This window comes from Agelaius phoeniceus, chromosome 16, assembly GCF_051311805.1.
Source record: "Agelaius phoeniceus isolate bAgePho1 chromosome 16, bAgePho1.hap1, whole genome shotgun sequence".
Taxonomy (NCBI): Eukaryota; Metazoa; Chordata; class Aves; order Passeriformes; family Icteridae; genus Agelaius; species Agelaius phoeniceus.
The window spans coordinates 1,438,334-1,452,436 of NC_135280.1; the positions used below are offsets into that span (position 1 = coordinate 1,438,334).

The 14,103-nt window shown below is 58.0% G+C and overlaps 2 protein-coding genes and 2 non-coding genes across 4 annotated transcripts; 2 read left to right on the forward strand and 2 right to left on the reverse strand.

Annotated features, from left to right (window-relative positions):
* Positions 1-321: 321 nt before the first annotated feature.
* TBL3 (transducin beta like 3) lies at positions 322-9,849 on the reverse strand. Its single transcript, XM_077186955.1, has 22 exons — positions 9,746-9,849; positions 9,553-9,604; positions 9,383-9,478; positions 9,114-9,161; positions 7,723-7,864; positions 7,476-7,560; positions 6,987-7,154; positions 6,536-6,611; positions 6,293-6,389; positions 5,636-5,832; positions 5,199-5,340; positions 4,782-4,840; positions 4,191-4,294; positions 3,678-3,828; positions 3,341-3,571; positions 3,111-3,181; positions 2,570-2,726; positions 2,164-2,222; positions 1,838-1,941; positions 1,603-1,674; positions 1,172-1,330; positions 322-518 (listed from the first exon to the last, which is right to left on the reverse strand). The coding sequence occupies exons 1-22, from the start codon at positions 9,799-9,801 to the stop codon at positions 406-408; spliced, it is 2,439 nt and encodes an 812-aa protein (XP_077043070.1). The 5' UTR covers positions 9,802-9,849; the 3' UTR covers positions 322-405.
* Positions 9,850-10,368: 519 nt separating this feature from the next.
* Positions 10,369-10,493, reverse strand: LOC129127474 (small nucleolar RNA ACA64). The gene has a single exon (XR_008535186.2). It is a non-coding gene; the product is annotated as a small nucleolar RNA ACA64 (small nucleolar RNA).
* Positions 10,494-10,765: 272 nt separating this feature from the next.
* Positions 10,766-14,003, forward strand: RPS2 (ribosomal protein S2). Its single transcript, XM_054643572.2, has 8 exons — positions 10,766-10,901; positions 11,006-11,164; positions 11,278-11,367; positions 11,780-11,887; positions 12,310-12,483; positions 13,066-13,225; positions 13,613-13,704; positions 13,883-14,003. The coding sequence occupies exons 2-8, from the start codon at positions 11,009-11,011 to the stop codon at positions 13,961-13,963; spliced, it is 861 nt and encodes a 286-aa protein (XP_054499547.1). The 5' UTR covers positions 10,766-10,901; positions 11,006-11,008; the 3' UTR covers positions 13,964-14,003.
* Positions 13,380-13,516, forward strand: LOC129127471 (small nucleolar RNA SNORA64/SNORA10 family). The gene has a single exon (XR_008535184.2). It is a non-coding gene; the product is annotated as a small nucleolar RNA SNORA64/SNORA10 family (small nucleolar RNA).
* Positions 14,004-14,103: the final 100 nt, after the last annotated feature.

Sequence of the window (14,103 nt, forward strand, 5' to 3'; positions counted from 1 at the left end):
TAAATGTCTCTGAAGCCTGCTTGTGTTTTATGCTTTAAAAATTTGCTATTTGGGGAATTTAAATTGTGCTTCTCTTCCTCCTAGGTGCTCAATTTTGGGTGGGCACAGGTGAGACCCCTGCTTGGTCCAGGCTGCTTTGCCCAAGAAAGATCTCAGCCCCATCAACCCTTTAAATCCCAACTGCTTGTTGGGATTCTGCCTTTTTTAATCCCAAACTGCCTGCTCTTTGTGAAAATTCAGGGTGTGAGAACACAAACCCCAGCTTGGCCAAAGAAACGACCTTTTCCTTTCATTCATCCCTGAGGAGACTGGATGTTAGACTTGGTTTAGAAATGAAAACATTTATTATAAAATACAGGAACTAAAAATCCTGGTGGGAAAGAGCAAGTGGTGGGAGGAGGGGGTTCACAGAGTCCCCTGGTCCTGCTGGGCCACATCTGCCAGCCTCATGTTGTGCCACATGAACTCGATGAAGGTGGAGGCCTGGAGCAGGCGGCTCAGCCTCTGGAAGTGGCGCTCTGCAAGGAGGGCAGGGCTCAGGGCACAGGGAAACCAGGCTGGGAGAGCTGGGAATGCCCAGCCTGGAGAAGGGAACACTCCAGGGAGACCTCCAGGGCCTGAAGGGGCTCCAGGAGAGCTGCAGAGGGACTGGGACAAGGGATGGAGGGACAGGACACAGGGAATGGCTCCCAGTGCCAGAGGGCAGGGCTGGATGGGAGATTGGGAATGAGGAATTGTTCCCTGGCAGGGTGGGCAGGCCCTGGAACAGGGTGCCCAGAGCAGCTGGGGCTGCCCCTGCATCCCTGGCAGTGCCCCAGGCCAGGCTGGACACTGGGGCTTGGGATGGGGATCCCACCCTGGGATGGTGGCCTGGGATGGAGATCGCACCCTGGGATGGTGGCCTGGGATGGGGATCCCACCCTGGGATGGTGGCCTGGGATGGAGATCCCACCCTGGGATGGTGGCCTGGGATGGAGATCCCACCCTGGGATGGTGGCCTGGGATGGGGATCCCACCCTGGGATGGTGGCCTGGGATGGGGATCCCACCCTGGGATGGTGGGAGGTGTCCCTGCCATGGCAGAGGTGGATTACCTGACCCACCCCTTCCACCCCAAACCATTCCATGATCCCTGACCCAAGCCAGCCCCTCCTGCCCCCACAGGGCCTCACCCGTGTAGGGCAGCAGGGACTCCACGGCAGATTTGATTCCTGAGAACTGCAGGAGGGTGTCGGGGGCCTCGTGCCTCAGGAGCGTCTCCAGGACAGCCTGGGCCTCGTGGCAGTTGCGGGAGTTGGTGTTCCACGTCACCAGGAACGCCAGCACGGCCTCTGTGGGGAACAAAGCCTGGCCAGGCTGGCACACAGCACAGCCCACGCTGGAAAACACCCCTGGGCTCTCACTGAGGTTCAGGTCCTACACGGGGACGCTCCCCATCCCTGCAATTGCACAAAACCAAGTCCTGGTCTACTCCCTGCCCATGGCAAAAAGGTAAAACTGAACACTCTCCCAGCCCGAACCATTCAGGATTGTAGGATTCCAATTTCAGTGACAAAAAAGCCTCTGCCCTGGAAGCTTTCAGCACTTGAGTTGTGCCACAAACCTTTCTGATCCTTGCGGAGCCAAACAATGTTCTCGTCCAGGTGCCTCCTCCCCTCGGGCTCCCTGAGGATGGCTGGGGAGAGAAACCACAGCAGGGACACCCTGGGTGATGGCACTCAGGGAAAACTCAGGCTTTCAGACTAATTCTTGGACTTTGAAGCCTTGAACGAGCTGGAAGAGGTGTCCAGGAAAGGAGGGAGGGCAGGAAATGCCCTCAGAGCACGCTCTGGACTCACCCTTGACCACGGTCAACACCGTGTGCGGCCGGTCCAGGGAGATGGCCAGGCGCAGAGCTTTGAGGTACCTTTTCTCATGGAGAAGGTTAGAAAGCTCTTGCTCTCTGGAAAACAAATCAGGGGCGAGAGTGAGACAAATCCTCGGGTGCTGAAAAAAATAAAACTACAGAAAAAGCAGCAGATTTGGCAATAACAGTTAAGGAGTTTGTGGTGCTCGTCAATAAATGCCCTCACTCCAATATTGGGATCAGGTGGAGCTGGATGGCTCCAGGTGTGGACAGCTCCACTGCACAGTTTGCCTTTCTCTGCTCTTTATGGCAACTCACTTCATAATCTGCTCCTCCTGTTTAGCCTGTGCTTCTTTCTCCTCAATTTCAGTTACATCCTATAAAAGAAAACAGGTTAAACCTTTATCAAATCCTGCTTTAATACAGAAGGGTTTTGATTTGGCCATCAAGTGATAAGGAGACCCATTTCTGCAGAAAAATTTGGGGTCAAGTAATTTAAATGTTAAATTTCCAACTTCCCTCCAAAGCTCCGGTGCTGGAGCCCATCTCCTGCTCTGGGGACATACAGAATGGCCAAAAAATACCCCCAAACCCTAAGGTCAGCCTTGCTGACCTAATTTCAAACTGCAGACAAGGAAAACACATGAAAAACAAGCCACTGAGACCCTGAGCTCTCCAATTACCCTGATTATTAACCCAGGGAGGAAGCAGCCCCCTGCTGTACCTGCCACAGGGTGATGCAGGAGTCGCTGGAGGCTGTCACGACCATGTCATCTTTCTTGTTGGAGTGAAGGCCCCAGATTTTATCCTCATGACCATCTAATGTTTTCACACACTCGTTTGTTTTAATTGTCCAGAGTTTTAAGAGACCATCAGATCCACTTTTGGAAGAGAAACACAACAGAAAGAATCACTGGACAGATCCATTCTTGCTCTGTCCCACCTCAAATATCACCTTGAATGAATTGAACAAATATCCCAATTCCTTCGAAACAGGAGCAGAGTTAACCAAAAATGTGGAGGGCAAGATGCACCCTTAGCCTTGTCTACTGTGTTTATCCCAACCCAGCAATGCCAATGCAGCCACATGGAATTCATGGGACACCTGGAGAGAAGGAAGATTAAAATAACCTCTACAGAAAGCCTGGCCTAAACATGGCATCTTCCTATAAACCTGTCCAAAGATTCTTTGGACACAAGAGTGTTTCCTCTTGGTGCTGCTGATGAGCTCACACATTCCCTGAACTCTGGAATCAGGCACAAACCTGCTGAGCAGCTGAGCCCCTCGGCTCACAAAGATGATCTTCAGCACTGAGGCATCGTGGCCTTCAAAGGTCTGCAAAACAGAAAGGAAGCTCAGCACTGCCAGGCCTCAGGAGAGACCCCAAAGGATCCCATTTACTCCCAAAGCCCAAAGGAGTAAGCCCCCAGTTTTGGAAGGATCCTTCAGGAACCCCAAGGTTTTACCCAGGGCAAGAGGCAAAGCTCTCATCACCTTCAGACAGCTGAAATCCCGAAGTCCCCAAAGCTTCAGGGTCCCATCAGCCGAGGAGGTGGCCAGGACCTGGTCCACAGGGGAGAACTGCACACACCAGATTCCACGTTTGTGGCCAGAGAAAACCCCCAGGAGGGAGCAGTCGGAGCAGGACCAGAGCTTGGCCAGCCGGTCCTGCGAGCCTGTGGCCAGCAGCTTGTCATTGGGGGACACTGCCACGCTGTTGATGTCCTGGGGAAGCCACAAGAGGAGGAGGAGGAGGAAGAGGGTCAGGCCTGGCTCTGGCTGTGGGACACTGAATAAGGCTGAAGCACTGAAAGATCAGGTGGAGCTGTACCTTGTTATGGCCCCTCTCAGTGACCCTGGCATGGAGGGGCTTTGGACTGGAGATCAAGGCTGCTTTTGCTTTGGAAGTGAGGGATTCCGGGATGTTCCAGATCTTGATGGTGCAGTCCTGGCTGCTGGTCACTACAAAGCTTTCCTTCAGCCTGAGAGCAGTGAAACCATCAAGGGCAGGGAAACAATTCTGTGGTTTCTCCTCCCTGACTGGGATCCCCACACTCAGCCACTGCTGGGCATGGAAAAGTGGTTTCATGGCTTCCCAAACTCTTTCAGAGGGACTCCCCCATCCATCCCTGGGAGTATCCAGGGCCAGGCTGGACAGGAGCAGTGTCCCTGCCCATGGCAGGGGGTGGCAGGGGATGACACCTGAGGCCCCTTCCCACCCAAACCATCCCATGACCCCTTCCCACTCAGGCACCAGGAGAAGATGGGAGCAGGGGTGAGAAGCAGCACAGCTGGGAGGGGGGCAGCACCCAGCAGGACATTCCCCTCCCTCAGTCAGCGTTACCTGGAGCAGGCGACAGCGCCCACGCCGTGGGCATGGCCCAGGCCCTGTGCCACACAGGTGACCCTGCCAGCCCTGCCCATGCGCCACAGCCGCACGCTCCTGTCCTGGGGGAGGACAGAAATGCCTCAGCTGCCTGGCCATCAGCAGCTCCCTGTGCTTTCCCCACACCCCTGAGCCCCACTGGTCTCTGCTGTTCCAGCCTGAACCTTCCTCTCTGTCACAGCAAAATCAGCCCCCACTCGGGAGCTCCAGCAGGGAGGGTTATTTCTGGTTGTTTCAGAGCTTTGGTTTTGGGTCTGTTAGGGCTCTTGGGACCTTTTCCCTCATCAGTCTCACACTAACAGCCTTTCTGAACTCTTAACACCAGACTAGGATGTTTGGAGAAGGAAATATCTCCTTCAGGCCAATAAAATACAACCAATTTTCCCAGGGACAATGTTAAAAAGGGATACTGGGAGAAACTATTTGGGTCATGCAGCAGACAGGGATTATATGAACAAAAAGCTCTTTCTGGAGTTCCAAAAGTAACAATTTTGCCCACAAGGATCACTGGGAATAAAGAGTTTCATGAAATGGAGAACAGTGACACACCTTGGCACAGGTGACAAACATCCGGCCTTTCCTGAAGACGTCCAAAGCCAGGATTGTTTCTAAACAAAAGGAATAAAAGCTGGTGGGTGCAGAGCAATGCTGAGATGGGACAACAGAAAGGGAGGAGTTAATGAGCCCAGTGCTTAATGAGCCCAGTTAAGGAGCCAGGGGACAGGTCTGGGACACGACTGGTCCCTGAGGACTGAGCCTGTCACACACCTGCCCCTTCAGCTCCAGTTTAAACTGATCTCACTGCCAGGGACAGGGACAAAGGGACACATCTTCTCTCCACACCACTCCCAAACCTGCTGTGGTGCTGCTCCACCAAGAACTCAAGGACTGGTCTGCACCAGAGCTCCAGGAGAAGCTGGATCAAGGCAGAGCTGCCCAGCTCCCCCAGGCAGGGCTGTCACCCACCTGTGTGCCCATACAGGATCTGGCAGTGGGACGTTGCCAGCTCAAACACTTTCAGCTGGGGGCTGTTGGTGGCCACCACAATGTGAGAGTCACCAGGGCCCAGGAACTTCACATCCAGCACCTCCTCATTGTATCCTGCAAGCTGCAGTGGAAACAGCCCAAGAGGGAAATGGAGCTGAAGGAGAGCTGGGAGTGACTGGTTTTCATGTCATACTGGGTGTAATTTCTACACACAGGAGGCATTTCTGGCTAAGTCTGTTCTGCTTTCTCCTTCCTGAGCTGGTCTCTGGGCAACATTCCCCCAAAGCAGTGGAATTCCCTGGCCCATGGAACAATCCCAGAACAGGCTGGAGCCAAGGGCGCCCTTGGTGCCTCTTCCAGGAGCAGAGCTGGTCCTGGAGCACGGACAGAGGGACAGGGAGGCTGGGGGCTGTCACCTGCTTCCTGAGCTGCAGGCTTTGAGCATCATAGAAGAGGATGTTGTGCTCCATGGACACGGTGAGGATCTCGTTCCTGGCGGGCACAAACTGGCACTGGGAGAGGCTGCGCTCGCTCGGCTCCTCCTGCAGCGCGAAGGGCACGGCCTGGCTGTGCACACAGGCAGCTGTGGCCACCTCCCACACCCTCAGGATGCCTGGGAAACACCAGAAACCATGGCAGAGCCACTGCTTCACACAGGGAACAGCCTGGCTGTGCACACAGGCAGCTGTGGCCACCTCCCACACCCTCAGGATGCCTGGGAAACACCAGAAACCATGGCAGAGCCACTGCTTCCCACAGTGGATGTCCAGGGAACATCACCCAAAGCACAGTGGGAAAAGCCACACAGCTCCAAGGCAAGACTGGGCAGGATGCAGTGGCTGGAAAAGCCTCAAGGTTTTGGTATTTCACTCAAACTCATCGAGTTTGAAAACAGAGATAAATGTGTTTGAGTAGTAAATGGATCTGTGCCCGTTCCATCCTGCTCATCCACCCTGCCCAAGGAACTCGGGAGCAGGCTCTGGTCTCCACCCAAGGCTCCTGCAATGGAGAACACACAGCCCAGGAATAACAGCAGTGAAGTGACTCAAGTGCCACCCTTCAGTGACACTCACCTTTGCTGCCAGCTGTGACAAAGTGCAGCCCTTGTTTCTTCACACCCAGCTGAGAGAAATCTCCCTCCTTAGGCAACAGCACAGCCGCTTCCACAGTCTGAAAGAGTCAGAGAGGCACAGACTGAGCTGAAAACCCCTGGGAAGGGGGAGAAACCTGATTTCACAACAGGCAGACCCTAAAGAGGGAGACCATGGCCTAGAACTCCAGAGGGCCTCAAAGGAAGGAACAAAAAGCAGTTTCACCTCGTAGACAGGGACAGTTCGTTTGCTCTGCCTGGTCTCCAGGTCCCAGACCATGCAGATCTTGTCACGGCCAGAGCTGCAAAGGAAAAGCTCAGTTTTAGTGCTAAACCTGTTCAGCTTGGCTCTGGGTGCAAATTTAGCACTGTGGGAGCTTAACACCTCTCTGGAGAGGCCATGGGAGAGAGCAGCAGCATTCCCTGTGCCATCACAGGATATTCCCAGGAACAAAGGCAGGTGGGATGGGGCTTGGAGCACCCTGGCACAGTGGAAGGTGTCCCTGCCCATGGCAGGGTGGCACTGAATGGGCTTTAAGGTCCCTTCCAACCCAAACCATTCCATTATTCCAATGCACACCCACTGAGCACTTGCACCACTCCTTTCCCTCACAGCAGAACCCTCCAGAGCCTCCAGGAGGTGAAAGGATGGAGGTGCAAGCCCTGCCAGGAGCTACCTGAGGAGGCTGTTCCCATCTGCAAAGGCCAGTGAGGTGACAGCACTGAAGTGTCCCTCCAGCACTGCCACGCACTTGCTGGAGCGCAGGTCCCAGATGCGGATCTTGTAATCGATGGAGGAGGAGAAGAGCTGCAGGCGGGAGGTGTCGGGGTGGAACTCCACCAGGCTGGGCAGGAGCAGAGAACAGCACAGGAATCAACCCCCAGCCTGTAAATAATGCACATCCCACAGCAGCACAGCTTGGGTGGGCCCAGAGCATCCTGGCCTACTGGGAGGTGTCCCTGCCCAACAATTCTGGGATTCCATGAAAATTCTTGACCAAACAGTTTCCTCTCTGGGCAGAGTCAGCCATAACCCTGCTCTCAAACAGCAGGAAGAGCCCAGAACCTGCTGGGAATGGACCTTCCCTGTTCCATTAACTCCAGAATTGCACCTCAGTTGCAATATCCCAGCACAGCAGGGACTGACAAACAGCACTGGTCCTTACTGTACTACTCCAGAGGATCCTTTCAGGTTGTGTGTGCAGTAGTGTTTGATCATATCCCAGACCTTGATGGTGCTGTCACAGCCACCTGGGAAGAGAAGGACACCTGAGCTCTGGAGGAGAGAGCCAGAGGAGAGAGCCGTGGGAGCTGCAGCAAAAACCAGGCTGGACACAGCTCTGAGCCTCTGCTGCCCTGCCCCAGGAGGCTCCCCAGGAGCAGGACACCCCCTGTGACAGGGGTGGCTCGTACCTGTGGCCAGCAGAGTGGCCGTGGGGTCAAAGGCCATGGTGGCCACGGGCGCGGTGTGCACGGCTCGCCAGCTGCGCTCACAGCTGGGCTCCCTCCAGCGCCAGCAGCGCAGCAGCAGCGCCCTGCTGCCTGTCACCAACACCTGGGGACATGGGGACAGCCTGAGCCACGGGTAACAGAGCCCTGCTGCCTGTCACCAGCACCTGGAGACATGGGGACAGCCTGAGCCACGGGTAACAGAGCCCTGCTGCCTATCACCAGCACCTGGGGACATGGGGACAGCCTGAGCCACGGGTAACAGAGCCCTGCTGCCTGTCACCAGCACCTGGGGACATGGGGACAGCCTAAACCACGGGTAACAGCGCCCTGCTGCCTGTCACCAGCACCTGGGGACATGGGGACAGCCTAAACCATGGGTAACAGAGCCCTGCTGCCTGTCACCAGCACCTGGGGACATGGGGACAGCCTAAACCACAGGTAACAGCGCCCTGCTGCCTGTCACCAGCACCTGGGGACATGGGGACAGCCTGAGCCACGGGTAACAGAGCCCTGCTGCCTGTCACCAGCACCTGGGGACATGGGGACAGCCTAAACCACAGGTAACAGTGCCCTGCTGCCTGTCACCAGCACCTGGGGACATGGGGACAGCCTAAACCATGGGTAACAGAGCCCTGCTGCCTGTCACCAGCACCTGGGGACATGGGGACAGCCTAAACCACGGGTAACAGAGCCCTGCTGCCTGTCACCAGCACCTGGGGACATGGGGACAGCCTAAACCACGGGTAACAGAGCCCTGCTGCCTGTCACCAGCACCTGGGGACATAGGGACAGCCTGAGCCACAGGTAACAGCGCCCTGCTGCCTATCACCAGCACCTGGGGACATGGGGACAGCCTGAGCCACGGGTAACAGCGCCCTGCTGCCTATCACCAGCACCTGGGGACATGGGGACAGCCTGAACCACGGGTAACAGCGCCCTGCTGCCTGTCACCAGCACCTGGGGACATGGGGACAGCCTGAGCCACGGGTAACAGCGCCCTGCTGCCTATCACCAGCACCTGGGGACATGGGGACAGCCTGAGCACAGGCTGGGTTTGGGCTCCTGTCAGTGCCACATGGCACAGGGAGCTGCTGGGGAGCTCAGGCTCTGGGCAGTGCTGAGTGTGAGCCACAGGTGTGAGTGTGAGCCAGGGCTCTGACTGTGACCCACGGCCTCCAGGAGATCTCAGGAAGCACACAGAGCATGGAATGGAACCATGGAACATCCCCAGCAGGAAGGGATGCACAAGGATCATCGAGTCCAAGCCCTGGCCCTGCATGGACATCCTAGAATTCCCCCCATTCCTGGCTCAGCCTGTCCCAGGCTGCTCACAGCCCCCAGCACAAACCCACCTCGTCATCAGGGCTCAGCACGAATGCTGTGACATCCTCTTCCTCATCCTGGGAAAACAGAGGAGAAATGCCACAGTTAAACCATCCCTGCAGAGCTCCCTTCTCCAAGGGCTCTGCTGACCCCGAGCACAGCTCGGGACCACCCAAAACCTGTGTTTGGTTCGTTCCCACCCTCCCTGCACTCCTCACTCCCGGGAGCTTTGTATCCACAGCGAGAAACCCCCCCCGGGAGCCTCGCAAACCGCTCAGGAGAGGCCGATCCTGGTCACCTGCTGGAGGCTGTGCAGCACCGCTCCCGTTTCCACATCGATGACGTTGACTTTGCTCCCACAGGGGCAGAACATGAACTTCCCATCCCGGCTGATCTGGAGAAAGGGATCGGGAACGTTAGAGCCGGGAGGCGCGGCATTCCCAGCTGTCCCTCCAGAGCCGGGATTACCTGGATTCTCCCTCCTTTATAGAACGGCTCGATCTTCCGCGTCGCAGCGTAGCTGGAAGGGAAAGAGACGCGCCGGGAGGCTCCGTTAAAGCGGAGCGGCGGCGGCCCGGGGGCTCCGGTCCCAGCCCGACCCGGCCCGGCCCCTGACTCGCCCTCGCAGCCCCAGCCCAGTCCGGTCCCGCGCGTTCCTCACTTGCTCTTGAAGCGCACGGGAGCGGCGGCGGCGGCGGCCGGGTCCGAGTCCGCCATGGCCGCGGCCCACGTGCTTCCGGCTGCTACTTCCGGGAAGTGAGGGAGCACTTCCGGCCCCCTCCAGTGACGCAAGCGAGGGGCGCCACCGGCACCACGCGGGGATCGCTCCGGAGAACGGGATAATTCCCCGTTGCCCCGGGCCAGCGGCCACAGCCCGGCCCCGAGCGGCCCCTGCGGTGCATTTCTCCGCCATCCGGAGCGTTCTCCAGCACAACCACCCCTCCCCGCCCCTAAGAAGCGTAAAGTAGAACTCCCTGACCACAGCCTAAAGTAGAACTTTTGACAATTAGAAAGAAGAGAGACGCTCCATCTTTTCATCATTTCATTTTTTATTGCACATCAAAATACAAAACCGAATCGCTCCCTGCTGTGACTCCCGTGTCGCCGTCCATCACGGCAACCCCGCGCTCTTCACAGCTCCTCCGGGGACGGGATCGCCGCGAAACGCCAGCCCAGCCCATGGCGGGGCCGCGCTCCCAGCGGCCAGGAACGGCACCTGGAACAGAGAACAAAACTCAGAAACAGCCCCACAATCCCTCCGTGCCGGTACCCACCGGGCACAGGGCTTATGGGAACATGGGTTTCATTCCCCACACACAACCGTGGGCAATAAGCTTAATGTTCCCGATGCTCTGGGCGCCGTTATCTCACCCGGGGCCACCGCAGACCCCGAATGATTTTCAGACCGCGCCGGGCGCTACCGCGGCCCCCGGAGCGCCTTCCCGGGCCGCTCCCTGCCCCCGGCCGGCTGGGCTGCGGCTCGGGCAGCACCATACCCATTTCCCAGCAGAGTTTTACAGAGGCTGAAGGCGCAGGGGAGGAGGGAGGTGCGGCAGTGCCCTCCTGCCCGCCCGCACCCACAGCTCCTCACCTCCGGCCGCCGCGCCGCACTGTGCGCGCTCCGCCCGTGCGCGCCCCTAGACCCCGGGAGCCGCGCCCGCCCCGCGCTCTGTATAAATAACAACAAACCGCCCATTCCAGCCCGCGGTTATTCCTCATCCAGCGCGCAGGGCTGGTTGGCGCGGCTCTCGCGAGATGCCCGCGCCCTATAAATAGCGCGCGGTGCCACGGCGCGGCCTTCTACGCTGAGGGATCACGTAAGTATGGCGGGAGCGGCGGCGGCGGCACCGGGCGGCCCGGCCCGGCCATCCGGCCCCATCCGCGCCCGCCGCCGCCCGCCTGATGTCCCGCTTTGTTCCAGCAAATGGCGGACGACGCCGGTGCTGCGGGAGGAGCGGGAGCGGCCCGCGGGGGCTTCCGCGGTGGATTCGGGACCGGGCTGCGGGGCCGCGGGCGCGGCCGCGGGAGGGGCCGCGGGAGAGGCCGCGGAGCCCGCGGAGGGAAAGCCGAGGATAAGGAGGTGAGTGGGGAGCGGGGACGGAGGCGCTGCCAGCCCCCGGGATGGGGCAGCAGAGCTCGGTCCCGGCCGGCGCTGGCTCCTGGTGACTCTTGCCCCTGGGTTTCTCTTACCAGTGGATTCCTGTCACCAAACTCGGTCGCCTGGTCAAGGATATGAAGATCAAGTCTCTTGAGGAGATTTATCTCTTCTCGCTTCCCATCAAGGTGAGCTGCTGCGGACATGGAAGTGATGGGTCAGGGAGATGCTCCAAGGGGAGGAGCCAGGCACGGAGAGCAGGGGTTGCTCATCTGGGGAAGGGAAGGCAAGGCTCCGGGGGCACCTCAGAGCCTAAAGGGGCTCCAGGAGAGCTGGAGAAGGGCTTGGGATGGGATACTGGGAAGGAATTGTTCCCCATAAAGATGGTGAGGCCGTGGCACAGATTCCTAGAGAAGCCGTGGCTGCCCCTGGTTCCCTGGAAGTGTCCAAGGCCAGGCTGGATGGGGCTTGGAGCACCCTGGGACATTAGAAGTCCCTGCCCTTGGGAGGGGGTTGGATTCGCTGACCTTTGACGTCCCTGTCAGCCCAGACCATCCCAGGATTCTGTGATTCCTGTGTGCTCAGTGCTGACTCTTGCAGGAGTCGGAGATCATCGATTTCTTCCTGGGCTCCTCGCTGAAGGATGAGGTGCTGAAGATTATGCCTGTGCAGAAACAAACCCGTGCTGGGCAGCGCACCAGGTTCAAGGTAATCCCCTTTTTCTGGAGCCTCCTGCTCACAACTTCCCTTGCGGCACTTTTAGTGTCATTTTAATCACTCCAAATCTCTTTTACTGTCACATCTAGTAAATAAGTATTTTGCTGTGAGGACCAGTAGTAGTTTGTTAAGTGTATTAACTTTAAAGTGTCAGTGATGTGTGTAGATGTTCCTTGAAGCAGCACTGGCCCAAAAGTTGGGCTGCAAGACTTTCAAACTTCTTTTTAAGAAAACTTTTCTGACACTGCAAAATTCAGTTGTTCTTGCACAGCAGCGTTGGGTTTTTAGGGAGAAGTTTTGGGTATAATGAGAGCTGTGTGTAAGGTTTGGGGGTGAGCTGTGAGTTCCTGCTGAGCACACGCGACCATGGCATAGCCCTGGCTGGAGCAGTGAAAACTCCTCCTCTGCTGCAGGCCTTTGTCGCCATCGGGGACTACAACGGCCACGTGGGGCTGGGGGTGAAGTGCTCCAAGGAGGTGGCCACGGCCATCCGCGGGGCCATCATCCTGGCCAAGCTGTCCATCGTGCCCGTGCGACGCGGCTACTGGGGCAACAAGATCGGCAAGCCACACACGGTGCCCTGCAAGGTGAGCTGAGCGTCCTGCCGGCCTGGCCCTGGGGCTGCTCGGGGCTGTGCTCTGGGGCTGACCCCGCTGTGTCCCTGTGCTCTGGGGCCGACCCCGCTGTGTCCCCCTGCTCTGGGGCTGCCCCTGCTGTGTCCCTGTGCTCTGGGGCCGACCCCGCTGTGTCCCCCTGCTCTGGGGCTGCCGCTGCTGTGTCCCTGTGCTTCAGGGCTGACCCTGCTGTGTCCCTGTGCTCCGGGCTGACCCCACTGTGTCCCTGTGCTCTGGGGCTGACCCACTGTGTCCCTATGCTCGGGACTGACCCCACTGTGTCCCTGTGCGCTGGGGCTGACCCCGCTGTGTCCCTGTGCTCTGGGGCTGACCCGCTGTGTCCCTGTGCTCTGGGGCTGACCCCACTGTGTCCCTGTGCTCCGGGCTGACCCGCTGTGTCCCTGTGCTCTGGGGCTGACCCCACTGTGTCCCTGTGCTCCGGGCTGACCCCACTGTGTCCCTGTGCTCTGGGCTGACCCCACTGTGTCCCCCTGCTCTGGGACTGACCCCACTGTGTCCCTGTGCGCTGGGGCTGACCCCGCTGTGTCCCTGCAGGTCACCGGGCGCTGTGGCTCCGTGCTGGTGCGCCTGATCCCGGCCCCCCGTGGCACTGGGATCGTGTCCGCCCCTGTCCCCAAGAAGCTGCTGATGATGGCCGGCATCGATGACTGCTACACGTCAGCGCGGGGCTGCACGGCCACCCTCGGCAACTTCGGTGAGCTCTGGGGCCGCCACGGGGCTCGGGGACAGTTCTGTCACTGATGGGGCACAGCAGCTCCGTTTTACAGCAGTTTGTGCTGACAGAGCAGTCAGTCCTGCTGCAGGTTCTGTCAGAGTTAGTGACACAAATGTGGGGTTCAACACTCCTGGATCTCCCAATCTGCGCGATTGCACTTGTGTACCGTGGTGTAATCGTCGTAACTGGAGAGAGAGAGCAACCTGAGCTTTGTGGGTTCATCAGAGAGGCCCTTCCTGGTCTCCCTGGTCCTTTCAAAATTCTACATTTTTGTAACTGGGGGTATTTTGGAGCTGTGGGTTGATGAGCAGGCTGGTTCTGCAGCCATTGGCGGGCCCTGTGTGACAGTGTGTGACATCTCTGCAGCTAAAGCCACCTTCGATGCCATCTCCAAAACCTACAGCTACCTGACTCCTGACCTCTGGAAAGAGACTGTCTTCACCAAGTCTCCCTACCAGGTAAGAGCCTTATGGTAACTCACAACTCAAAATTGCCCCTAAAATTCAGATTTCTGGACCCAAAGGTTTGGTAGCTGTAAAGCTGAGCCACCCCAGCCCCAGTGCCACGAGGGATGGGAGTGGTGCTGAGGAACCCGTGAGGGCTTTGGGGGAATAACCCCGTTGGTGTTTCTTGCAGGAGTTCACTGATCATCTGGCCAAGACCCACACCAGAGTGTCGGTGCAGAGGACCCAGGCAGCCGCTGTGGCCACCACCTAAGGGGTTTTGTAGGACAATAAAGTGATCAGAGAACCAGGAATCTGCTTGGTGTGATTGGGGTTGGGGCAGGTGGGTTAAACCACGGAATGGGGTGGGTTGGGAAGGGCCTGGAAGCTCATCCAGTTCCACCTTCCAGCAAA